This window comes from Talpa europaea, assembly GCF_964194135.1.
Source record: "Talpa europaea genome assembly, chromosome: 4".
Lineage (NCBI taxonomy): Eukaryota > Metazoa > Chordata > Mammalia > Eulipotyphla > Talpidae > Talpa > Talpa europaea.
Genome location: NC_140070.1, coordinates 59,199 through 83,693, shown reverse-complemented (window position 1 = coordinate 83,693; position 24,495 = coordinate 59,199). Strand labels below are relative to the sequence as shown.

General features: G+C 70.5%; 1 protein-coding gene across 1 annotated transcript in view; it reads left to right on the top strand.

Moving 5' to 3' along the window:
• ARHGEF10 (Rho guanine nucleotide exchange factor 10) overlaps nucleotides 1-17,493 on the top strand; it is a gene marked incomplete at both ends in the record, with an annotated part of 43,511 nt that extends 26,018 nt beyond the window's left edge. The window contains 19 exons of the mRNA XM_084232116.1: nucleotides 322-428; nucleotides 1,387-1,464; nucleotides 1,595-1,774; nucleotides 2,676-2,792; nucleotides 3,811-3,903; nucleotides 4,507-4,677; nucleotides 5,679-5,824; nucleotides 7,074-7,249; nucleotides 8,538-8,653; nucleotides 8,941-9,068; nucleotides 9,148-9,248; nucleotides 10,115-10,236; nucleotides 10,644-10,733; nucleotides 11,662-11,870; nucleotides 12,322-12,479; nucleotides 12,634-12,776; nucleotides 15,515-15,704; nucleotides 16,508-16,630; nucleotides 17,045-17,493. Of these exons, the coding sequence (XP_084088242.1) occupies nucleotides 322-428; nucleotides 1,387-1,464; nucleotides 1,595-1,774; nucleotides 2,676-2,792; nucleotides 3,811-3,903; nucleotides 4,507-4,677; nucleotides 5,679-5,824; nucleotides 7,074-7,249; nucleotides 8,538-8,653; nucleotides 8,941-9,068; nucleotides 9,148-9,248; nucleotides 10,115-10,236; nucleotides 10,644-10,733; nucleotides 11,662-11,870; nucleotides 12,322-12,479; nucleotides 12,634-12,776; nucleotides 15,515-15,704; nucleotides 16,508-16,630; nucleotides 17,045-17,493 (2,897 nt within the window). The remainder of the gene's footprint in view (nucleotides 1-321; nucleotides 429-1,386; nucleotides 1,465-1,594; nucleotides 1,775-2,675; nucleotides 2,793-3,810; nucleotides 3,904-4,506; nucleotides 4,678-5,678; nucleotides 5,825-7,073; nucleotides 7,250-8,537; nucleotides 8,654-8,940; nucleotides 9,069-9,147; nucleotides 9,249-10,114; nucleotides 10,237-10,643; nucleotides 10,734-11,661; nucleotides 11,871-12,321; nucleotides 12,480-12,633; nucleotides 12,777-15,514; nucleotides 15,705-16,507; nucleotides 16,631-17,044) is intronic.
• Nucleotides 17,494-24,495: the final 7,002 nt, after the last annotated feature.

Sequence of the window (24,495 nt, the reverse complement as noted above, 5' to 3'; positions counted from 1 at the left end):
GCGCCTCCGGGGGGAGCAGGGCCTGGTCCTGTTGCATCACCCTAAGGGTGGACTGTGGCCCTGGAGGCAGCGCAGGCGGTCCCCACCCCAGGCGTGCCCTCCCCCGCCCCCCGCTCGCCCCCGGCCCGCTTGGATCTCTGCGGGCAGGAGCTGAGATGTGTTTCTAATGCCGACTCCTTTGCCTTCTGAAGTTACACTTCAGATGTTGGGCATTTCAGATTTGGGGGGATGTCCGCGGCCTGGGGCTGTCCGCGTCTGTGAGGTCTCCAGGCCGTCCTCGCTGGCTGGGAGCGCGCGGTCACCGGCCTGGCCTGCCTCCAGACCACAGGTCCTGCCCAGAGGAGGAGCCGAGCGTGTTCATTGAGGTGGACTGCAGGCACGCGGACGCCGTCCTCACCCCCATGCCCGAGGGGCTGTCTCAGCAGCAGGTGGGCGCTGGTGGGCCGGGGGCCCGGTGGGCCGGCGCTGGGGTCCCTGCGCTGGCAGCCCTGTGGGCGTCTTTGCCGGGGGCTGCCTCCGCAACAAGGGGGCGGGGCGCGCAGCTCCAGGGACCCTCTGCTTGGGGTGGCTCCGTATCGCGGGCCGGGCTGCACCCGGTCCTGCCTCAGCCGCCAGGGGCTTGGCTTCTTGTGCAGTGGGGGTGCAGCTGCCCTGTTCCCGCCCTGTCCCCGCCCTGCCCCGCAGCTGGGCTCTGCTGCTGCACTGGGGCTGCCCCCCACACCCGCCCTTGGCCCCCTCGCTGCTGCAGGGAGCTGCATCTGTATGGAATCCCATGGGGGTGCTGGGGGGCTGCCTGCGCTGTCCTGCTGGCACCACCCCCTTGGGGTTTGGCTACCTAAAGGGCAGCGCCGTGCAGCCCCGGAGCCTGAGGGTGTCCGGCTTCCACGCCGTGTGTTGGCATCGGCTCACCGCACGCCCAGGCCCTGCTGGCGGCTGGCGGCATGGAAGCACTTGTAAAGAGCGGACAGGGCGGGGCGGCCTGTCGGGAAGGGAAGACCCTTAGTCTCGGGCCTGCCCCTGGCATCCTGTCCACGTGTCCATCAGGTGGTGGTGCTGGGCTTTGGCCACCTCGTCCCCGGGGCGACGGGGAGAAAGCGCCAGGGGCTTGCAGTGGGCCCAGGCAGGCAGCCGTCTGCCTTTGGAGCGAGGACGCGCTTGTGCCGTGGTCTCAAGAGCCAGTGTGTCCTCCCGCTCGTGGTTGGGGCCGGCCGCCCGGCGTGGGCTGCGGGAGCACGGGTCTGGCTGTCGCGCAGCTGGGCTGACGTGCCTGTGCGGACGGTCCAGAGACCCCGAGGGTCCTGTACCGGCCACCTTGGGGCAGGCGGCACCCATAGGGCTCTGGCGGCAACCCCAGCTCGGGGCCTGCCTGACAGCCGCTGCCTGTAGGTGGTGCGGAGGTGCATCCTGGCCTCGGTGGTGGACAGTGAGAGGAGCTACGTGGACGCCCTGCAGCGGATCCTGGAGGTGCCTGGCTGCTGCCACCTGGCTGTTGCCCGCCTGCCCTGCCCTGGTTGCTGGGCGGGGAGGAGCCGGGCACCCGGGCCTGGGTGTGTCTGGCCAGGCCGGGCCCCGCGCTCACCGCCTGCCCCCGCAGCAGTACGAGCGGCCACTGTCCGAGATGGAGCCCAAGCTGCTGAGCGAGCGGAAGCTGCGGACCGTGTTCCACCGGGTCCGGGAGGTGCTGCAGTGCCACCGCCTGTTCCAGATGGCGCTGGCCAGCCGCGTGGCCGAGTGGGACTCCGTGGAGACGATCGGCGACGTCTTCGTGGCTTCGGTAATGTGCACAGGGCCGCGCCTGGGCCGGTGTCGGGGGGCTGCCCCCCGCCTGGGCGTCCCGGCTTCGGGAGGGACAGCTGTCCCCGCAGGTCCCTTGGGTGCACCCTAGGTGGCCGTAGGAGCTCTGGTGTGGCGCTGGGGGCGGGCAGTGCCGGCCCCGCACACGGCTTCTGGTCTGTCCGCCATGGCCAGAGTCCTGGAGCCTGCTGCGGCCCCCACTTTGCCGGCCGGCTGGGAGGCAGGACAGACCGCGCCGGCCTCTGCCATGGGGTCCACTCCTCCCCGCATGACCCTCCTGTGGCTGAGGGTGGCTGAGGGTGGGGAGCGCGACGTGGGCCTCTCGCTGGGGCGCTGTGGGGCCCCTTCCGGGGCCACACTCCCCTTTCTGCTCCACTCCCCGACTACGTGTGGACTTGACCCCGGCGTCGCCTTCTCAGTGAAGCGCTTCACCTGGGGACGTTTCTTAGGCAGGAGCTCGGTGTGTGGAGAACTGTGCACTAGGGCGCCCGTGTCTGGGGTGGGGACAGAGGGCTCCGCTGCTGAGAGCCGCGGCTGGCGGGCGCTCCCGCCTCTTGAAGTCGTCTCAAGGACACGGGGGCTCCCGGGGCGCCCTTGGCCACCCACCGTGCACAGGGGTCCGGAGGAAGCGGGTGCGTGGCCGTGGCCTGGAGGCCGCCCCAGCGCCGGCCCTTGGGGCCGATGCCTGTGAGGTCAGCTTGTGTCTCCCTGGGGACGAGCCAGCGCTGGCCGAGCAGGACGGGCCCAGTGGGCCAGCCGGCCCTCCCGGTCCCTAATGGTTTCCTTGAAGAGGAAGCAGCGGCCCCTCCCCGTGAGGCGTGTGCTGAGCCAGGCAGCCGCGTGGGGCAGCGGGGAGCGTGCTCACGCCGCCCGCCTCGCAGTTCTCCAAGTCCATGGTGCTGGACGCCTACAGCGAGTACGTCAACAACTTCGGCTCGGCAGTGACTGTCCTCAAGCGCGCCTGCGTGGCCAAGCCCGCCTTCCTGGAGTTCCTGAAGGTGAGCACGCGCCCGCCGCCCGCTCACTGGTGACCTGCCGCAAGCTCGGCGGTGGATCTTGCCATTGCCCCTCTGCCCCGTGGGCTGCGGCCCTGCTGGCTGGGCACTGCAGGGCAGCAGTTGGGAGGGACACTGACTGCAGGGGTCGATGGGGGTGGCCGCTCCGGGGCCTGGGAATGGTCAGCTGGGGGCAGGGTCTGGCGCTGCTGTGAGTGGGCAGGAGAGCTGGCCACACGGCAGCCACACTGAAACCTCTGATAGACTGACCGTGGAACGTTGTGGGAGGCTCCCGCTGGCCCCTGTCACTGCAGCTTCTGCTTGTGAAGAGCCGGGACATGTTCTCGGGGCACAGTGTGATCCGCGGGGGCCATCCCCACTTGCCCCTCCCTTGTGAGACCGGTTCCTGCTGCCCAGGGTGGCGGGGGACTTGGCATCCGTTTGGAGAGGGCAGGCGGGGGCTCTGGGGGAGGGGCCCGAGTTGTGGTCAGTTCCCCTCTGGAGGAGGGTCCCATCGCTGCTGGTGGTCCTGGGAGACAGGGCTGCCCGCCTGAGCCCATCCTCAGTCCAGCCAGGCAGCCGGGAAGAGAGCCTGTCACCTCCCTCCTCTGGCCAGAGCTGGACACTGGCCCCTCGGGGTGACCTGGCTGCTCAGGAGCCCCCTGCCTTCTGCCCAAGCCTCTGCAGGAGACACCAAGGCATGCTGGACCCATCAGTGCCCCCGTTCCCTGGCTGGCCCGTGGGGTGCGGCTGGTGGGGGTGGGCCCAGCCTGGGGCTGAGTGGGTTTGGCAGCTGCACCTGCTCCATGGAGAGGTCTCAGCACCCTGGCCCCAGAGGGTGACGCTGACCCCTAAGTGGACACAGCTGGTCAGTGTCTCTGTGAAGCGGGGATCACAAATAGGAGATACTGACTCAGGAGGGACGGTGTACCTGGCGGGCAGGCAGTGAGGGGCTGGGGCAGGGGCTCCTTCCTCCCTCCGTGTGGCGTCTGCGGTGCAGTGGTCTGGAACCTTCTCTCAGCAGTGCCAGGAGGCCAGTCCTGACCGGACCACACTCTACAGCCTGATGACCAAGCCCATCCAGCGGTTCCCGCAGTTCATCCTGTTGCTGCAGGTCAGCCCCGGGGGTCTGCCGGCTGTTCCACCGTCCGGTTGGCTCTGACCTCACCTGCGGTTCAGGCTTGGGCCCACAGGGCACAGGTGGCCCCACCTTGGACACCAGTCAGGCTTGGGGGCCCCGACACCCATGCTTCTCTGGAACTCGGCTGCAAAGTTGGGGGTCTGCAGCCCATCCTCAGGCCCAGCAACTTGCAGGAGTACCTTTCTGGCCTTCCAGCCTGTGGTGGAGGCCATGGCTCTGCAGCGGGCAGAGGGGGCGCTGCAGGAGCCCCTTGGAGGTCCCTTTGCCCTCGCCCACCCCTCAGAGGCGGGCGCCTCCCTTGCCGGGGTGATGATCGCTGTCCCCATGGTGTAGGGGGCAGGCGCTCTGGGGGCTCCGGCTTCCCTGGGAAGGTGTGCTCCCCACAGCGAGGCCGGGGAATACTGGGGCTTGACTTTGCAAAGGGAGCAGCCGAGTGGCGCGGGGCCCGGCGTGCCTGCCACGGTTCCCGCAGGGGGCTGCGCAGCACCCTGGGGCCTGGGAAGGGTCCACGGTCACGGACGCACCTGCTTTGGGGCTCCAGCCCCACGCGCCGCCCACTGCCCGTCTCTCTGAAAGGACATGCTGAAGCACACGCCCCGGGGCCACCCCGACAGGCTGCCCCTGCAGATGGCGCTGACCGAGCTGGGCACGCTGGCCGAGAAGCTCAACGAGAGGAAGAGGGAGGCGGACCAGCTCTGCGAGATCAGGCACCTGGCCAAGGCCATCAACGAGCGCTACCTGAACAAGGTGGGCGGCCGCAGCCCCGCCTGCCCCCAATGTCCGGAGACAGTGGTGTCCCCCGGCTTACGGCATTTTGTTATTTTTATCGTTTGAATGAGGCAACGTTTGATGGCCCCATTTATGGTTTAGGGGCGCGGTTCACACCCTTGAGAGGCACGTCAGCGCCCCACCAAGGCCACATCATCCTCCGCACTGCCCATCTCCCTGCTCCCCAGCCCTTTGGGAGCCCCAGCCCTGCAGTCAGGTTTTGGGGTGCTGGCGCTGTCTGGCTGGCCCTCTGTGTGTCTCCCTGCTCCGTAGAAAGCCCCTCGCCGGGGCCGCCCGCCTGATGCTGTGCCCCGGGCCACGCTGGTGAGCCGCCTCTGCCGGTGGGTCGGACCTCGCCACCCCACGTGTGCGCAGGGCTCCCCGGAAGGTCAGGGCGCCCCGCGGCTTGATTTCGCTGTCAGAAGGCAGCGCCCCCGCCCCTCTCGCTGTGGCAGCAGGAGCCAGGGCTGTTCTTGCCGGCGTCCAGGTCTGGGCTTGCTGCGCCCACCCTTGGGGTGCGGCTGCCTGTGCAGGGGTTCCCGCAGCCGCCTGGTGCCCGGGCTGCCCTGTGTCTCTGAGGCTGTTCTCAGGAGAGCTGAGCGGTCGCAGGTGACACCCGCCCGCCGTCTGCTGGTGCCGCCCCTGGGGCGGCTGCGGGACTTGGCGCATTTAGGCCGCCGGGGCCAAGGAGGTGGGCGCTGGTCCCCGACCCCCGGTGCGCAGAGCCCCTCGCTCCCGCAGGGCTGCTGGGGCGGGCCGGGGTGGCCTTGGAAAGGACGCGGCGCTTCTGCCGGGCCTGCCCGGTGCCGGCCCCGGTGCCGGCCCCGGTGCCGGCCCCGCGCCGTCTGGGCGCCCCCCACGCGGCGCCAGGCCGGGGAGACGCCCAGGAGCGCCCCGAGGCCGGCGGCCCCGCCCCTGCCGCCCCCCCGCCCTCCCGGGGGCGCCGCCCGACGCGTCCAGCCTCCCTCCGTGGCCCGCAGGTGCTCAGCCGCGGGGACCGCCGCCTGGTGCGCTGCGACGACGTGCTGGAGACCGCGCTCGGCGACCGCGGGGAGGTGGCCAAGACCAAGCCGCGCCGGCTGTTCCTGCTCAGCGACATGCTGCTCTGCGCCGCCGTCAGCCCGCGGTACGCCCGGCCCGGCCCGCCCAGGCCTCCCGCCCCGGCCCGCGCCTCCGGGCCCGCCCGCAGCTCCCGCCCTGTCCTCCCGCCCCGGCCCGCCCCGGCCCGGCCCGGCCCGCCACGCCGGCTTCGCGCGCGCCCCCTGGGAGGCCGAGGCGGCGCTGGCGGCCCAGCCGGGTCGGGCCCCGGGTGGCGCTGGGCTCCCCGGGCTGTCCGCGAACCCGCAGAGCCCCGCGCGCCAGGCGCGTTCTCGGGAGGGCCGGGCACCCCCGCACCGCCTCCCGGACTCCCCAGGGCGGCTGTGAGCCCTCCGGCGGCGGGGCTGGCGCCGAGGGAGACCTGTGCAGCGGTCCCCCGTCCCCCCGTCTCCCCGTGCAGAGCGGGGCACAGCCCCTCCCCCCGCGGCTCCTAGGCCTGTCCCTGCCGGCCTGGGCCCGTCCGTAAAGCGGGGCCAGCGCAAGTACAGTGACCGCGAGGACGCCAGCCGGGCCTCGGCCCGGGCCCCTGCGCCTGGTCCTCCCCGCTGGCAGCCAGGCCCCGACCCCTCTGTACGGGCGCTGCCCTGCCTAAGGCCGGGCTTGCTGTGGCCACGGCCTCCCCGCCCCCTGGGCAGCCGGGCACAGGCGCCCGCACACCTGCTCCCTGAGAGCGCTCGGGGGCGGCTCTCGAGCGGGTGGATGCGACCCTTTGCCGACTTGAATGAAAGTTATCTCTGGGCTAACTGGGCGCCCCACACTCTGGCCTGTTTCCAGGGGGACCCCGGGACACTGGGGGTGGCTGATGACACGTGAGAATAGCCCCGGGCCCTGGGGACGTCTCACCCCAGCCCCTGTGGGGTACCAGGAGCGTTTTCTTTCCTCGGGACGTCCCCAGCCTGGGCCATCCCCACCCCCAGTGCTGACCTGGGCGTGGACTAGAGGCTGAAGGGGCTGCAGCCCCAGTCCCGGGGGCTCCCCGAGCCTCTTGAGGACGAGCCGGCTGACTGTCGCCAGTGGGCGGGCTGGGCACTGCTGTCATGGGGCACGTTGCCCCGAGCTTCCCGGTGACTGGGGCAACCCCACGGGGTGCTCTCAACCCCTGAGGCGGCTACACTGTGGCCAGAGCTGAGGAGCCCTGGCCACCCAAGTCTGCGGGCAAAGCTGCCCGCCCCCGGGGCCCCGCCACCTGGGGGACCTCTGTCTCTCACTCAGGCCAGGGACCAACAGGCTGGGTGGGCACCCCTGGCCTCTGCCCTACCTGCCCTCTGTTTCTTCAGTGCCCCCCACGACAGCAGCACCGGGGTGACCCCTAGCCAGCGGTACCTGTTAAAGTGGAGCGTCCCACTTGGACCCGTGGACGTGATTGAGTACGGCAGCAGCGGGGCAGAGGGTGGCCGATGCCCCCCAGGGCCCCCTCCAGAGAGCCTGGCCACATGTGCCAACGGCAAGTCTAGTAAGTGGCCCTGTCCGGTGCTGGGCACGTGTGGCATGGCTGGCGTCCTGGGGAGGGTGGCGGCGGACGACATGCTGGGGGGCAGCCGGTGCTGGCTGCTGCGCGCCCCGGGGTGCTGGCCCCCCACGTGGCTGTCTTTGGGATGGGTTCGGGGCTGGCAGCAAGGGCGGGGCGCCCTGTCCTGCGCTTGTCCCCTGACCTGCAGGCTCAGCTCTGCTACCTGCTGGAGGGCTGAGCTGCTGCTCCAGTGTCCCGTGTCTGAGGGGAGGGGTGCCTGTGGTGGACATCACGAGGAGCCGGGGCTCCACTGTGGGGTTCACACCGTGGCCGCCGTGAAGTTCTGCGTGGATCCTGGCCGGGCTGCCCATTCTCCGGGCGCCGCCGGCGTGTGGGGAGGCTTGGGGTGCAAGTCCCAGCAGCCGTGTTTCAGGCGAGCCTGTGTCTAGCGTCAGCGACGTTGTCGCTAAGTCACGGCGTCAAGGACAAGGGCGAGGGCCCTGAGGGTGCCCCAAGGGGCAGCTTCACTCTCCGGTCTGACGGCCGCGAGCCTCCAGAGCCGCCTGGTGCTCCCGTGCGCTTGGAGCCCATCTGCTCTGCTGCTCAGCAGTTCTGCGCCTGTCCCGATGGGAATCGCCCGCTCTATACTGGACTCCGGGTGACCTGCAGGCCCCTCAGCTGTCCCAGAGGGACACAGGGGGTTGTTTTCAAATTGATGTGGCTTGTTAGCATCCCACTTGGGCGTCTTGAGAGCTCCTTCCCTCGGCCTGCGCCAGCCTGGCACCTGCCCCAGTGCTGTGCGGGCCCAGGGACACCGCCCGCTGCCAGGAGGACTCCGGGCCTTTGCAGCTCTCCCTGGTCCCGGAGAGAGCAGGGTCCCCCAGTCAGGGAGCGGGGACTCCTGGCACAGAGGAAGTTGTGGGGGAGGGGCATCGCCAGGGCCCCTCTCTGTGCGTGGCGGACGGCCTGTAGGTACAGCCAGCCTGAGGACATGGCCCTTGCCTGCGCCCCCGTGTCCCCTGGCCCACCTCATGCCCTCCCCCACCCCCCCGTGGCCCGTGAGCAGGGCCAGGGGAGGCTGGCGAGGCTACGGCAGGCGGGTGGTGCGTGAGGGCACACATGGCCAGGTCTGGTGGGCAGCGTGAGGGCTGTGTGTCCCGAGTGTGACTCAGGGGAGGACACAGGACACGAAAGTGCTGACAACCCGTCCGTGTCGGGCATCCAGACCCGGCCAGCCACTGACCCCCCGCCAGCCCGCCGTGGGGGACTCTCATGCTCAGTGCCCCTGCAGGTGGCATGTATCTGGGCCCGGACCGGCTGCACCGGGACCTGCAGGACCTGCTGCATGACCTGGGAGTGGTTGGGCGTGTTGCCCAGCTGGTCGGGACCCTCCGGGGCGACTACCAGGTGAGCAAGCCCGCCGCGGAGTGTGTGCGTGACTGCGTGTGCGCGTGCATGTACCCTCAGGCCCCACTGCGCCCCCTCCCTCAGGGCGGGTCTGGCTCCTGGGCGGCCGGGCCTCCTGGGCTGCATCCCTCCGTTCTCCTCAGACCCGTGTCCAGTCTGGCGCTTGTGGTGTCCTGGCTTGGCCTGGCCACTGAGCGCTGTGTCCCCCACCCTCACCACCCAGGGACATGGCCTCCCACCCCTGTGGTCCTGCCTGACTGGCCCGCGGCCACCATGTTTCCCGGCAGAACCTGAACCCGTCGGTGGCACAGGACTGGGCATCAGGCCTGCAGAGGCTCATCCTGCAGAAGGAGGAAGATATCCGTGCAGCTGACTGCTGCCGCATCCAGCTGCAGCTCCCGGGCAAGCAGGACAGGTGCGTGGGGGAGGCCGCGGGTGGTGCTGCCTCCCACCGGGGTGGCTGCAGGGTGAACCATGCCCTCTGCTCCCTGCAGGTCGGGGCGGCCGACCTTCTTCACCGCCGTGTTCAGCACGTCCACCCCGGCCATCAAGGAGTCCTGGGTCCACGACCTGCACATGGCCAAGCTGGGCCTGGGTGAGAAGCCACACTGGCCCTTGCGGGCGAGGTGGCCCGGGCGGGCCTGGTCGGCTGCCCTGTGGGGGCTCATCTCCACGTGGGGCGAGCGTGAGGAGGTGCAGTTGTCACTGGGACGCATCTGGGCCTGCAAGGGAGCTGCCTGTCGCCGAGGCTGGGGCTGCACCTGCGGGCCCATGCGGCTGCCCCGACCCCACTGCTGTGGGATGACAGCCGGGTGGTTCCGGGGCCCCAGAGATCCGCAGAGTCGGGGGCAGAGGCGCAGCTGTGACCTGGGCGCCCTGCCCGTCCAGCCTGCTTGTGCACAAGGGGGAGCTGGCAAGCTGGCAGCCATGTGGGTGCAGGTCGGGAGTGGGGGGCTGGTGGCCATGAGGGTACAGGTTCCCATGTAACGTGGTCACGTGTGCGTGGCCTACCGTGGTGACATGGGAGGGTGTGTGGGTGTGGGCATGCACGCGTGTGGGTGTGCATGGGGCGGGGGCACGTGTGTGGGGCCCTTGCTCACACACTCTGCACGTGCTGGCGGGGGCTGCTCCCTTGGCAGTGCCCTGGTCCTGTCGGGGTGGGGCAGAGGCAGCTCCCTGCTCCCCGGGATCTCCTGGGGGAGCCAGTCAAGGCCCCAGCCCCACACGACGGGCGGCCGCTCTCGGCAAGGGCTGCTGGTGCTGCGGGCTCGACCCAGGCAGCTCCGTGGGGAGCGCTGCCCCTGCAGCAAGGCCTGGCCTCCGGCATCCGGGCACGCTCAGGAGCGGGCCCTCCGTGGCTGGGCACGGAGGCGGGAGTCTGGAGAGGGGAGCGGGCGTGCAGGGAGGCCTGGCAGGGGCTGGGCAGGCGGCCCTGCCTGCTCACCGGCCGGGTGTCCGCAGAGGAGGACAACCACATGGGCTGGTTCTGCGTGGAGGACGAGGGCAACCAGATCCGGAAGGAAAGGCACCCGCTCCTGCTGGGCCGCGTGCCGGTGGCCGTGGCCAAGCAGCAGGAGTTCAAGGTGACGAGCGTCCCGGGGCGGCAGCTGCTTGCTAGCCCCCCCCCTGCTCCCGCCTGCCCGCCCGGAGCAGCCTGCGCCCCCCCCCCCCCCCCTGCTCCCGCCTGCCCGCCCGGAGCAGCCTGCGCCCCCACCCCCCCCCCCCCCCCCCCCGCTCCCGCCTGCCCGCCCGGAGCAGCCTGCGCCCCCCCCCCCCCCGGGGCGGGCTCCCGGTCCTGCCGCCCCTCCCCGGGCTGCCCGTGACTGGGCGACCAGCGCCCTCGCGGCTGCCCTGCGGCCCGGGCTCCTCGGCCCGGCCGACCCGCCCTGCCCCGCGGCTGCCCAGGCCGGACCGGGGCGGGAGCGCGCGCTGGCCCGGGAAGCTCGCGGCCGCCCCCGGCTAACCGCGGCGCTGGCTTTGTCCGCTGCAGATCGAGTGCGCGGCCTACAACCCCGAGCCCGCGCTGGGCGAGGGGCTCCCGGACGCGGGCCCCGGCGGCGGCGCGCGCGGCTTCCTGTGGGTGAGCGGCCGGCGGGCGGGCGGGCGGGGCGGGCGTGGGCGGGGCCGGGGCGGGCGTGGGCGGGGCCGGGGCGTGGGCGGGGCGGGCGTGGGCGGGGCCGGGAGGGGCGTGGCGGGGCTGGCCGAGAGCGCGGCCGCTGCCGTCCTGCGCGTGCGCGGACAGGATGCGGTGCCTGATGCTTCTGGGCCGGATCCGCGGACTCGCGTATTAAGCCATTTCACTCCTGCCCCAGTTTTCCAGATTAAATTCAGGCTGAAAGTAGCTCAGCCTCGAGGTTCCGTCCGTGGGGTGAACGGCGTCTCTGGCCCGCCCACGTGCTCGCGGGGGCCGCGTGCGCCCGGCTGTCGGGGCGATGGTCCCGCGGGAAAGGCCGGGACTCGCCCGCGGGCCCCTCGCGCCCCTGCCCGCCTCGGCGCCGGCCCGGCCTGCTCCAGACCCCGCACTAAAGACAACCCCCCGGGGGCCGGCCCAGGGCGCCCCACTCCTCCGGCGACTGCTGTCCTCGCCCCGGGAGCGCAAGGCGGGGCTTGCTGGTGGCTCGGAAGGGCTGCAGCGGGGAGCCTGGGGTCAGCGTCCGGCGGGGGCAGGTCCTCCCTCAGGAGGGCTCCTGCAGCTCGTCCTGCCTCATTCCCGCTCAGCAACAGCCGATTCAGCCCGGAGTGGCTGTGTGAAGGCGGCGTGAGCAGCAGGGCCTCGTAGTGGCTGGCCAGCGCGGGGTCATCCCTGCTGGGCCGCTGCCCACCCACGCTGCCCCCGCTCCGGCGGTTCTGCCCGCGTTAGGTGGCTGCTGAGGGCCAGAGCCGCCGCGAGATGCTGCAAGTGGGGGGCTGTTGTCGGAACAGGGCGTCACCGGGGTGGGCAGGGCCAGGCTGGCGCCTGCGGCCTGCCCGTCAGGCATCCACGCTGACTCCTGCCCTCTGCCCCCCAGATCGGGAGCTGCGCCAGCCAGATGGGGCAGATTGCCATCGTGTCCTTCCAGGACACCAGCCCCAAGGTCATCGAGTGCTTCAACGTGGAGTCCCGGGTCCTGTGCATGGCCTACATCCCGCCCAGGGGCGCGCTTCGCGCCCACCCTGAGGGCCCCGCCGCCAGGGCCTCCGCTGTGCCCACCATCTGCCTGGGCACTGAGGAGGGCAGGTAGGTGCCCCCGCCCGGGCGCACCCAAGGGTGGGCGGGAGGAGTGAGGGAGCCGGCCCCGGGGCCTGCAGTCCAGCCCAGATCACAGGGGCCCTCCTGGCCCGCTGGTCACGGTGGAGCTTGCTCTGGGCATCATGTGCCAGCCAAGGGTCAGAGGGCCTCGCCCGGCTCCTCTCGGGCTACGGGGTCTACAGGCAGAGTTGAATTTTTGATGACTCAGAATTGATTTATTTCAAAATAAGTTTACTTAAATGACCAGCTCTAAATAAAATTCTTGAAAATACAAGGCGTTCTTGGTGACAAAGAGAAAGCAAATTAAAGAAGGTGATCGATCACGGGTGATGTCACCTCAGTCCCCGCAGGAGCTGAGGGGGTGGGGCGGGGCTGCGGCCAGGGGCGGGGCCTGGAGCCCAGGGGCAAGTGTGTGCTCATGCTCCTTCTTGCTTGGAAGCATCTCTGTCTACAAGAGCAGCCAAGGTGCCAAGAAGGTGAGGCTGCAGCACTTCTTCACCCCGGACAAGGCCTCGGTCCTGAGCCTGGCGGGCACCCCGCAGCGGCTATACGCAGGCCTGGTGGACGGCACGGTCGCGGTCTATGCCAAAGCAGAAGGTGAGGGTCCCCCGCCGCCCGCCTGCCAGCCGTCCCCCAGTGCTGCTCACTCCATCTGGAGCAGGAGCGCGGCAGGGGGCCTGGCGGTCTCCATGCCTGCAGGTGCTGCTCTGACCCTGTGAGGTTTTCCTTGAAAGAAGTGCTTTCTCTCCAGATGGGTCCTGGGCCTCAGAGCCTCAGAAGGTGGTCAAGCTGGGCGTGCTGCCGGTCCGAGGCCTGCTGGTGGCGGAGGACATGCTGTGGGCTGCCTCAGGGGGCCAGGTGTCTGTGATCAGCGCCGACACCCACGCCGTGCAGGTGAGCCCCCGCTGGCCTGTGCTGAGGGACCGTCCTCCCAGGTTTGACTCAGAGATACACACTGGCTGGGATGAGTAAGTTCCCCGTAGCCACTTACACCGCCCACCTGCTAAGTGGCCCCGACAGTCGTTGTGAAGGTGCACTGGACCAGGGACCCAGAGCAGTCACGCAGGGCGGTGCCTGGAGCCAGCACAGCCCTGGCCCTTCACCTCCTGGCCGTCCCGGGCGGGCAGTGACGGTAGCGGAGCTGACCCCGGGCTGCCCAGGCAGTGCAGGGGACCATGTGGAGAGGCCTCCCGAGCCATCCAGACCTAGAAGCTGTGTTCAGATTTTTAAAATGAAAAATTGGGAAAGTATTCGCTGCACCTGTGACCAAGAATTAACGTTTCTAACATAAAGGGAATTTGTACTGAGTTTTAAGAAAAAAAAAAATCAGCCTCACGGAGAAAGTCCAAAGGGCTTGGGAAGGCCTCTCCTGGGCCGCCCAGGGGGCCACCGAGCGCAGGCACACGCGAGGCACACGAGCCAGTGCAGGCAGGCAGCGTTCACGCGCACACGGGGCATCCAGGGGCACACAGCCAGGAGCACAGGACCCTTGACTGAACGAATCTGCGGCCCCTGGTGCCCGGTGCCTGCTGGCACCAGCGTCCCCGGGCCGCTGCTGCTTGGCAGGAATTCTGGACATCTGAGCAGAGGATGAGGCAAGCAGGTGTCTCTCCTTGAGAGACAAGGAGAAAGGGGATGAATCTGGTTGGGGCGGAAGAAGCTCCGAGGCCTATTTGCATGTCCACGGCCTCGTGTCCAGGACGCCCTCAGGCACGGCAGCGCTGGGGACCGGGCCACAAGGCCAGGGCTGGCCTCTGCCTGTGCGCTAGCCTGAGCGACCTCATTTGAGGTGAAGACAGGGGTCCTCACAGGGGCCTCAGGAGGGACAGAAGGGGGAGTGCATGTGCAGGGGCCCAGGGCTGCCCGGCGGCCCGCAGGGACCTTCTCTGTAGGGTGGAGCTGTGGCCTGGCACAGTCTCTGGTGCGTCCCAAAGGCCGCATGGGAATTGAAGGGACCTACAACAGCCAAGACAACCTAGACACGGCCCTCGGGAGACCCCCATCTCGACGCCCGCTCCCGCCGCGGCGCACGGGCCGGCAAGGGCAGGTGAGGACAGGCAGCGGAGGGGTGCAGAGGAGAGTGGTGGGCACAGGGCTCCGACTCTCACGGGGTGCCCAGCCCACCGTGGAGAGGGCGGGAGCCTGAACAGGGGTGCTGGGCAGCGGGGCGTTCACACCTCCGGACAGAAGGCACTGAAACAGGTTCAGCCTCACGTGACAGTCTCAGCCAAAGCAGCTCAGCGATCAGGCGGGTCCCCGGGCCGTGCGGAGGCCTCGTCCATAGAGGGCAGCCCAAGGCACCCGGCGGACACAGGCGACTCGGGCCTCAGCGACGGCGGCGCATCTCAAGCCGCAGGGATCAGGAGAGACTCCTTCGCGGAGATGAGGCTGCGTTGCCTGTGCGGTCGTTTCTTGCCGTCCGTCGCCGGGGGGCTGCGGGGGCCAGCATCTCAGCCCAGGGCCCGGCTGACCACGACCGTGGAAACGGACTTCGGGGAGGAGGTGGGAAATGAAATGAGGCCAGCTCCGGGCGCAGCCCCCTCGCTGCCCACCTGGTCTCAGGGCAGCGGTCCTGCTGGGCTCGCTCCCCTGCCTGTAGGTGGGGCCGGCGGGGGCGGGCGTGGGGTGTGCTGGGGTGCAGCTGTCCTGAGGGCTGGGCCCCGTGTACTCCCAAGCACTTCGCCTGTGAGCAGTGGCCTGGCCTGTCAAGGCCTCAGGCGCTGGCGGTCACCGAGCTGAGGGGAGCGCAGTGGTGTCGGGATGGGGGGCCTTGGGCAACCAGCAGCCCTGTCTCCGGCTGGCGGGGGATGGCAGTGAGGTGCCGGCTCGGTGGGCACCTGAAACCACGCCGGCACCGGGGCCTGTCGGGGGAGCCCTTGGCTCAGGCCGAAGGCGCACTGTGGAGTCACCTGGCACCTAGGAGGCCCCTGGCTGGCTGCAGGGCGGGCTGCTCTGGGCTAGGCTTGGCCCCAGACCCTGCCCTGCTGGTGCCGCCCTCAGCCTGGCAGGTGCGAGGCCACGGTGGCCCCCCCACGCCCTCGCTGGAGGTGGACGTGTCCCCAGGCAGCATGGGCCGGCCTGGGTGGGGAGTGCGGCCGCTGGTGCCGGGACCCTGCCCTCCGGACGGCCCCCCCTTCCCTGAGGAGCTATAAGTGATGCCAGCTTGGTTTGGGGGCACCCTGGGTGGCAAGTGCTGGTGGCCTGGCTGGCCTTCGTCTCCCTGCATGCCTGCAGCACTTTGCGGGGTGGCCACCCCGGACCCTGTTCCTCCTTCCGGGTCGCCCATGGGGATGCAGCGGGCTCCGAGGGGCAGGCGGGCCACCCTGGGCCTGGTTGCTTCGCACATCTGCTGCTGGGGCTGGGGGGTCTGCTGGAGGCAGCGGGGTTGGCCACTCTCTCTCCGGGCTGGGGTCCCTCTGTGGGGTGCCCTGCTCCAGGCCCCACCATCTGCATCTGGCCACAGCTGCCCAGCTGGCATGGGAGTGAGGCCTCGCGCTGTGCCGTGTCCGGCCCACGGGCGGCCTGGTCAGAGGGCAGTCTGGCCAGCCCAGGTCTGCGAGGGTCACGGAGAGGCCTCGGACCCTGGGCAGGGCCTTGCTGGGTGGGCGGCCCCTCACCCACCCGCTTTCCAGAGCCAGCTGGACGCCCACCAGGAGGAGGGCATGGTGGTTGCCCACATGGCCGTCGCAGGCGTGGGCGTCTGGATCGCCTTCACCACCGGCTCCACGCTGCGCCTCTTCCACACCGAGACCCTCCGGCACCTGCAGGACATCAACATCGCCACGCCTGTGCACAGCCTGCTGCCTGGGGCGGGGGCGCCAGGTGGGGCCCTCGGAGGACGAGGGGCTGAGCCCCGCCCCCCCCATCCTGCCCCGCCCTGCAGTCCCCCGCAACCCACCCCACCCCACTCCCCACCTGAAACACCATCTCCGAAGCCCAGAGCTTTCAGGGCGTTCCCGCACACCCCGGAGGCGGCTGGCCGTTCCTTGCGTCGGGTAGAGTGGGGTGCGGCTGTGGCTGTCGTCACCCCGAGCAGGTGTGGCTGCAGGGGCGTCTTGGCTGGCTCGGCTTTTGCATTTTAAAAGGGAAGATCCGTCCAGTCCAGACTGGACGTACTGGCCAAGTAGCCTTCCCTTCGCCTGGGTGGTGGCTGGGGGCGCTGCCCCGCTCCCGCAGTCTGAGGCTGTGCTGTGGCCACTGGCCCACCGGGCGGCTTAGGGCCCTTTGCTCATGGGCAGTGTCCACCTGCTTCTGTCGCTGTCTATGATCTCACGCCCCCTTTCCCCTGAGCGCCTGGGAGAGAACAGGTGTCTCCTTGCTTCAGCAAGCCCAGGGCACCTGGTGCAGCCCCAAGGCCCAGGCCCGCGGGCCTGGTGTGGGCCTGGCTGGAAGGAAATGGCTTCCTCACAGCATGGGGCTATCGTGGGCCCTGGGGCAGTGGGCAGTGCAGAGCGGTCAGTGCCCCTGCAGTGACCTCATGGCTGCTGCATAGGCCACTCTAGGCCTTGTTCCTCCCTGTCCACTGGTGGCAACCCAGTGACCAGTGACCGGCGCCCAGAGCCCCAGGCACCAGGTCCCCTGTCCCCACGGGGTGCGGACCACTTCTCTGTCCATCCTCTGTGCAGGGCAGCAGCGGCTCTCCGTGACCTGCCTGCTCCTTTGCCATGGCCTGCTGATGGTTGGCACCAGCCTGGGTGTCGTGGTGGCCCTGCCTGTCCCGCGCCTGCAGGGGATTCCCAAAGTGACCGGTGAGTGGCCTGTGCAGGGCCTCTGTGCGCCACCGCCCTCTCCCCACAGTGTGGACTCCAGCCCTGCCCATGGGTGGGTGAGGTCTTAGAGTTCGCGTCACGTTGCCCCACCCGAGGGGAAGGCACAGAACCCGCTGTTCCGGCCACAGCAGCCTTGTGTTGCGAGCCCGAGGCACTGCACGGCTGGGGCCTGGTCAGCAGCCGGGCTTTCCCCAGCTCTTGCAGGTGGTGGGCGGCAGGGAGCAGTGCCAGCTCCTGGGAACACGAGGGTGAGATGGCAGGTGGGCTGTGCCGTGCTCGGGTATCTTGGATGCCTTTCGGCTGACCCATCCTGCCGACCCACCGGCGGCCCAGGCATGGGCAGCACTGGCCCGCCCTGGCGCCTGCCTCACAGCCCTGTCGGTTCCCTTGCAGGGAGAGGCCTGGTCTCCTACCACGCGCACAGCGGGCCCGTCAAGTTCCTGGTCCTGGCCACTGCTGCCCCCATGATAGACGCGGACCAGCCCCAGGACAGCCCAGCATCCGAGGAGCCGCAGGACCTGGCGCAGCCCGAGGGCACCCCCAGCACACCCATCTGGCTGGGGGGCTCGCTGGGCTCCAGGGCTGATCGCAGTGATGCCTCATCCTCCTCGGGGTCCCTGGCGCCCCACGCGGAGGACAGTGGCCTCTGTGACCTGCTGCGGCCGCCCCCTCTGGCACCCGGTGGTGGGCGGCGGGCCCGGAGGCCACGGGCCGGGTCGGTACTGGTGGCCTGTGGGGGCCAGGGCCACCGGCGGGTGAGCAGGAGGCCACGAACACCACCGCGCCCCGAGGACCTGGCCTCCTCTCTCATGGTCTGGCAGGTGCCCCTGCTGCCTGTGTGAGTCCAGGCGTCCGGCTGTGTCTACACAGCGGGGCCCTCGGGCGGGCAGGTGCCGCCCAGCCCGCGCAGCAGCCCAGGAGCTCACCGCCCTGCCTGGGCGTCCGCCCTGCCCGCTGCCCTCCGCTCTACTCTCAGGGCGGTGGGCAGCTGGAACCTGCCGGGGCGAGGAGGCTGTGCCCACGTCTGTGCCTCCGGAGCCGCTGCTGGCGTTTCAGCGGAGCAGCGTTTATTGCACTTTTCTATTAAAAATTAAGAGTCAACGTTTCCCTTGATGCGTTACCTGTAACTGGTCCCAAGTAACACCTGCCTGACGCGTGGCCTGGCCATCTCTGCCCTCGGACGCAGGACGATGCCCAGGCCCCTGCCCCCTGGTCGCCTCGCCATGCGGGGGACGCTTCTGGGTCCTCGAGCCGCCTCTCCCGCGCCCAGGCCCGGTGTCTGCTGCCTGCCCACGTCGTGCCTGGTGGGAGATGGGCGGACAGGCCGTCGCGGTGTCCTGGGCAGAGCTGCTCAGCACTGGACCAGTGACGACGGTGCTGACTGGGCCACTCAGCCCGGCGTCTCCCAGGCGCCCTGCCCACCCGCGGGAGCACCGCTGCCCCCCATGCTGCCAGCTGCCCTCTTGTTTTGTCAGTAAAGTCCTTTTATTTAAAAAGATGCGGCTGCCCGTTGCCTTTTTCCCCCCTAAAATGAAGGCAGTGCCATCGGGGCCTGGGACCCCTGGAGGAAGTTCAGGGGGAACTTGGGGGACCTGTCGGCCCTGGCCGACCACGGGGTGCTGGGCGCGGGGGCACTGGGTGCGGAGAGCTGCCAACCAGCTAGTGTGGCTTGTGGGTCCTTCTGGGGGCACATGACTAGGTGGACACAGCCCGGCTGGGGCCTGGGTCATGGCCAGAATTGCTTCTGGTGGCCCCAAGGTGCCGCCGGGGGTGGGGCCCTGTCCTGGGGTTGGGTGACAGAGGCTGAGTCTCTGGCTCCCAGGCAGGTGCAGGCCAGGACTTGGGAGCTGGGTGGGAGGGACCCGCCCCTGTGTCGGGCCTCCTGGCTGTGGTGGGCAGCAGCCCTCGGCCCTGGGCCACCTGGGTGCCTGGAGACAGCAGGGCAGGCAGCTGGGCGTGTGGGCTCCGCCTTCCATGCTGCCACCCCCCCACCCGTGGTCAGAGCCAGCGTGTGGTGCCGTGGCCAAGGCTGTGGCTGATGTCCCTGTTCCCCAGCACGTTGACCTGGCCCTTGGAGGGCGTGAGGACTCCATGAGGGCTCAGGGTGGGCCTCAGGGGAGGAGCAGGAGCAGACCAGCAGTGAGCTGGACACGCCCTCCCCTGGGGTCCCTGGGCCTCAGCCCCTCCAGTGGACACTGGACTCTGTGGCCCCAGCCCTGCAGGTCAGGCCCTGCCTCCAGAGGGCGGGAGTCACTGGGACAGGGGTGCCATCTCCAGGCCATGGCTGATCACTGGGGTGGAGGGGCACAGAGGGGTCCTTGAGGCCAGCCCCCAAAAGACCCAGGATGACCCTGTGGCCCCAGGTCTGAGATGCTTGGGGGTCTGAGTGGGGCCAGAGCCTGCTCTCCCCACCTGCTGTGCTCTCTGCCCCCCACCAGGATGAGTGGATGTGGGGGAGCCACGGTCTAGGATGAACTAGAGAGGCCGTGGGGTTGGTCTGAACCGGGGGGGGGGGGTGTCTCTTCTCATGAATTATTCAGCACGTGGGTGGGACCGTGGGCTGGAGGCCAGGGCTGCTCAGCTGCCAGCGCATCCTGGTGACGCTCCCCGGATGCCTCCCTGGCGACCCGTCGCAGCATCTGGAGCCTGGGGTGGGGGTCAGCCTGGGGGGTGCCTAGACCAGGGCCGCGTGAGCCGGCCAGAGGCTCGCGGGCAGCTGGCACGCAGGTGCCCGCGCGCCTGCCCACGCAGCACGCAAAGGCGCCCCGCCCGCGTCCTGCGCCAGGCGCTCTTCTGGAGGGGCCGCGTCCGCGTCCGCGGGGAGAGGAGAGCCGCCCCGGGCGGGCCGGCTCTGTCCGTGGAGCCGGTGAGTGGCCCGGGGAGCCGCGGCCGGTGCGTGTGCCCGGCGGGGCGGGGCGGGGCGGGCGTCCCGGGGCGCGGCCTGCGCGGGGACACACCAGCTGTCCCGGCGAGCAGAGAGTCCGGTTGGCAAAGCAGCCAGAGCCGGAGCGCACCTCAGCACCCGCTGGGAACGGGGTTCCAGCCCGCCTGCCTCACCCAGGGGCTGGCCGCAGAGGCGAGCCCGGGGCCTGCAGCCTCTGCGTCTGGATGGAGGGGCCTCCGCTGCCCCCAGCGGCAGACCCCAGGCAGAGGCACCCTGGTTGGGGAAGCGGCGCGGCGCAGGCCTTCAGGCGGCCCCGGGGCCAGGCGGGCGCTGGCAGGCCTGTGGGCACCGAGAAGGGGTGAGTTGCTGGACCTCCCTGTGGGGTGCTGGGGCTGCAGCGCTGGGTCTGGCCGGGGGCCTGAGCTCCGAGCCCCTCAGCAGCGGCTGGAGCCGCGCCCGGCACACGCAGCCGACAGACCCGCGGGGGCAGGGCCGGGAAGGCTGCCACTGCCCGGCAGCGCAGCCAGGGCTTTTCACGGGCTTCTTGGAAATCACTGGTGACAGCTAAGCCCCCAGAGAGGCTCGTGGCTGCAACGGCCAGCAGAGGTCAGCGTGTGCCCAAGCCCCACCTGCGCCCCTCATGGCACCGGGAGTGCCTGCGGGGGCTGCTCTGCTCAGAGGCCGCTGTGGCAGCGAGGAGCCAGCGGTGAGTGAGGCTGGAGGGCAGGCGGGCAGGCCGGACGTGGTGGCGGAGGGTGAGGGTAGAGCCAGCTGAGAAGCGGGGTGCAAGTAGCCTGGGCTTACCGGCCGCCCACTGGCCCCAGCCACCCCGCTAGCCAGGTCCTCCCATGGACACCAGCACCTGCTCCCTTCTCGGATGCTCCCACTGGGCCCGCAGCCCCTCTGGCTGTGCTCAGGAGACTCAGCGCGCAGCTGCAGCAGGACATGGGGGTCCCCCGGGTGCGGGTGGGCCTGGTCTGGGCCTCTCGTGGTTGCAGGCGCATCAGGCCCTGGGCAGCAGGAGGGGCTGGCTTCGCCCCTGCTCGTGCCTCCACCCTCGGCCACTGATGGCGCTCCCTGGAGTCTCCCAGGGCTGTCTAGTCTTGCCCTGGGGACCTGCCTGTGCTCTAACCCTCGGCACAGAGGCAGAGAACCGTGGCTTGAGGCCTCTCGTCATGGGCAGTTGGCCTGGCAGCCACGGGGGGCAGCTATTCCGCAGTCTGCTCCGTGTGCCTCCTCCGCAGACCCCTGGAGCAAAGGGTCTGTGCCACAGGCCTCAGTGTCCCTTTCAGAGCCAGGCCTGGAAGCTGGGGCAGGAGCTGCCTCCACTCTCCCCTGCTCCTCCAGGCAGCCGCCGGGTTGCTCGAGTAAGGATTGCACATGTGTTCATCCGTCCCCGCGCCCCTGACCCAGCAGCCCCGGCGGCCACAGCTGGTGTCAAGGGCACCAAGCTGGCGTACCTGTGTGCTCTGGAGCCAGGACCGCAGCTCCTGAGGCGAGTGTGAGAGAGAAGGTGCTGGGGCGGCGGGTGGCGAGGAGGGGCCCCACGTTCTGGGCAGCTTCTGAGAGACATGGAGACAGCAGGCACCCCTGGGTGGGGGATGCTGGTTCACAGTGCGCATGGCCGTGGGCGCACAGCTCCTCACCTGGTGGGGCGCACGCCCATGGGCTCCATGGGCCAGCCACGCCCGCTGCCCACCCGTGGCCTCCGGCCTCGTCAGAAGCCGAGGGCTGCCTCGTCTGCGCCTCTGCTGTGTTCTCTGTGTCCCACAAGCGAGGAGATCACATCTTTCTCGGAGCCCCACGCAGTGGCCTCCTGCCCACCCACGCTGCTGCTGCGGCGAGACACCGGCCCTCCTGCATCCACGGTGAGCACTGGCCACCACCCAAGCGGGATGTCGCCTGCATTTAAGCCGGAGATGATCAAGAAGTGGTTTGTGTCACTCCATAAAGAACTATCATCTCTTAGAAAAGAGACCGTGCACATCTCAGAGGACTTTAAAAATTGCCGGATTTGCAGGATGTTCTCGTGCACTGCACAGTGCCTGCCTCGGCTGCACGGCTGTCCCCTGTCACTGTGCCAGGGGGGTTTTGGTGCTGGATGACCGCGATAAACGCGGCAGTGGGCATGGGCGCCTGCCTCTTCTCACACATCAGCTCGTTTTCGTGTCCTGCAGACAAACACCCGGAGCTGTGGTGCCGGCTTAGCTGGCGGAGCCTGTATTTAATTGTGTGGGGACCTTCCCGTCTCCATAGCGCCTGTACTGCGTGTCCCGCCAGTTCCCACCGCGCTGGGGCCAGGCGGGCTCAGGGAACAGGGACTGCTGTCTCCGTGCCAGCACACATCCTCATTCATTCTTCCTGCCAAGAAACTCTGAGTGCTTCGCAGGGGCCGTGTCCATCCCTGGCCGCTGCTGGGACTGCTTGGTGTGTGTTTTGAAGCGAGGGGGATGTGGCTCAGGCTGCCAGGGCATGGGGCCCTGGTGCCGACCAGACAGCGCCCAGCGCCCCCAGCGCCCCCGGCAGCACCACGCGCCTCTGCTCCCAGGCTGGAGGGGAGCTCAGCCCGGAGGGGCACAATGCCCAGAGAGTGTCCCTGGGCCAGGCGAGGGGGGTGGGGGAAGTGGGGGTGGGGGGAGGGGACCCTGGCTCGGGCCCACCGCACCAGCGCGGTGCCCAGGGGCCCCACAGCAGCGCCGTCCAGCTCACTGGGACCTGGCGGGGAGGCGGCAGCCGCTCAGCGTTCAGCCTGGCCCGGCTCCTCGGGAAGGAGCGGCTCGGCGGGGCCCTCTGGCTCTCAGGTGGGGGTTGCGGGGGTGCGGGGGGGTGCGGCATCCAGGCGCGCAGCAGGGAGCCGGGCCTGAGCGACCTGCCCCTCCGGCCCTTGAGCGCGAGTCTTCGTAGTCCTGGGACCTTCAGGCTGAGGCGACGGGCTGGTGACCACGGAGCCTCCCTCTGGGAGAGCAGCGGCCGCCCGCGCCCTCAGGTCGCGGTTCCCGGGAGCTGGGCGGGCACACGGCTGGGCTTGGTTGGGGCGCGGCCCTGCACCCCGCAGGCGGCCCTGCACCCCGCAGGCGTCCCGGCCGAGGCCGAGGCCGGGAACCTGTTTCTGCGCCTGGCGAGGCCTGGGGGAGGGGGCGCGAGCCCGCGCGGCTGGGGCGCCCCTCGCAGCCAGGCCCCTCCCCCGGGCTCGGCGGCCCCGGACGGGCTCCGCGGGCGCCCCCGCCCCGGGACCCGGGGCCTGGCGACGCCTCCGCGGCGCGTGCGCGTGCGCGCCCCCGCCCCCGCCCCGTCCCCGTCCCCGTCCCCGTCCCCGTCCCCGTCCCCGCCGCGCGCTCCTGCCGCCTGGGCCCGCGCGGCCGCCGCGGTCGCCGTGGTCGCCGCCGGTGCTGGCCGGGACGCCCCGCGGGCGGCGGCTCCGGGGCGGGGCGCGAGGACCGGGCCAGCGGCGCGGGCTGCGCAGGTGCGCGCGCGGCTCCCACAGGTGTGCGCGGAGCGGGCGGCGCGCAGGGAGAGCCCGGCCAGGTAGGGGCGGCCGCGGGGCGGCAGGCCAGGGCGCACGTCCCGAGCCCGCGGGGGGGGCGCCGGGTCTGGGGCGACCGCGTCGGGAGACGCGCGGGGGCGCGGGGGCGCGGGGGCGCGGGGGCGCGGGGGCGCGGGGGGGCGGGGTGGGGGCAGCGCTGAGCCGGGGGCCGAGCCCCTGTCCAGGCCGAGCGAGCGGGGGCCGGGCCGGAGCCTGGGGCGCACGGGGCGCTGGCCGAGGCCGCCTCCGCGGTCGGGGGCGCGGAAGGGAGCGCCGCGGGTGGGCGCGCTCTCCTGGAGGGGGAGCAGCGCGGGGAGCAGTGCTGGAGGGGGGCGCGCAGGCCCGAGACGGGGACTCAGCTCTGCACTGTTCACTGCCTCCGTCATTGCTCCTGTGTGTGCAGCTGGGGACCCCGGGGCACCCCAGGGCGCCCGCCCCACGCTCGCACCCCCATCCTGTCACTCCCGCGCCCCACCCCGCCACCCCCGCCCGCCGCGCCCCTTCTCCCCCGCCCCCGCGTCGGGCTGCAGGCAGGCTGGGGCTCTTCCACCCAGCCTTTGCCCGCTGACCAGGCCAGACACCCGGTTCTGTCCTGGGGTCCGAGGGCGCCTGACTGCGGGGGGCTGGGGCGGTCCCAGTCCGAAGTTAGGTTGGAGTTTAAATTCCTTTCCCGGGGACCCTCCTCCCACGCGCCTGGGCAGCGTCCCCCCCTCAGGGCAGGTCACACTACAGGGGGAGGTTCCCGCAGAGCCCGGCTCTGGGGCCGCGTCTGTGCTCAGAGGGAAGGAAACCAGTGGCCGTGGCAGGCGCCCCCCACCCCGCCGGCTCCTGGGAGCCCGGGCACCCTTGCCCCACTGAGCGCCCACGGGCAGGCCGCCCTCAGCGCGGCAGGGTTGCCGGGTGGGCTGGCGCGAGCCCCTGCAGTCAGGCTTCGCAGCCTTTATGGTCAGGGCCTTGCTGGTGACAGGCGGCGGGGCACGGCGGGGGCTCTCGGGCGCTAGGCCCCAGGCTGCAGAGGGGGCGGGAGACCTCCCCGGTCGTCCCTCTCCATCCAGGATGAGGCTGCCCGGCCCTGGCGCTCTATGCAGACGCCTTGCCTGGGACCGCACGCCTCATCCCCCGGTGCCGCGGCCGGGGTGAGGGGCGAGTCTGGAGTGGACGGCCCTTCTCCCCAGCCTCCCAGGTGGCCGGCTTCCATTTGCCTGCGGGGACTCTGGCCGTGGGCAGCCAAGGGTCTTTCTTGACAGACCCCAGGTGTCTGCCTTATGCTCTGTGAAGCCCCTGGGGACCCGGTCCCAGTGGTTTCTGAATGCCAAGCCCATGTCCCTGTGGCCAGACTGCGGCCATGCCAGAGCCGCCCACGCTGAGCCCTGGTGAGCCGGACCCTCGGCGGCACCCGCAGCTGGCGGGCAGCTCAGAGCCAGCGTCTCCCCGCAG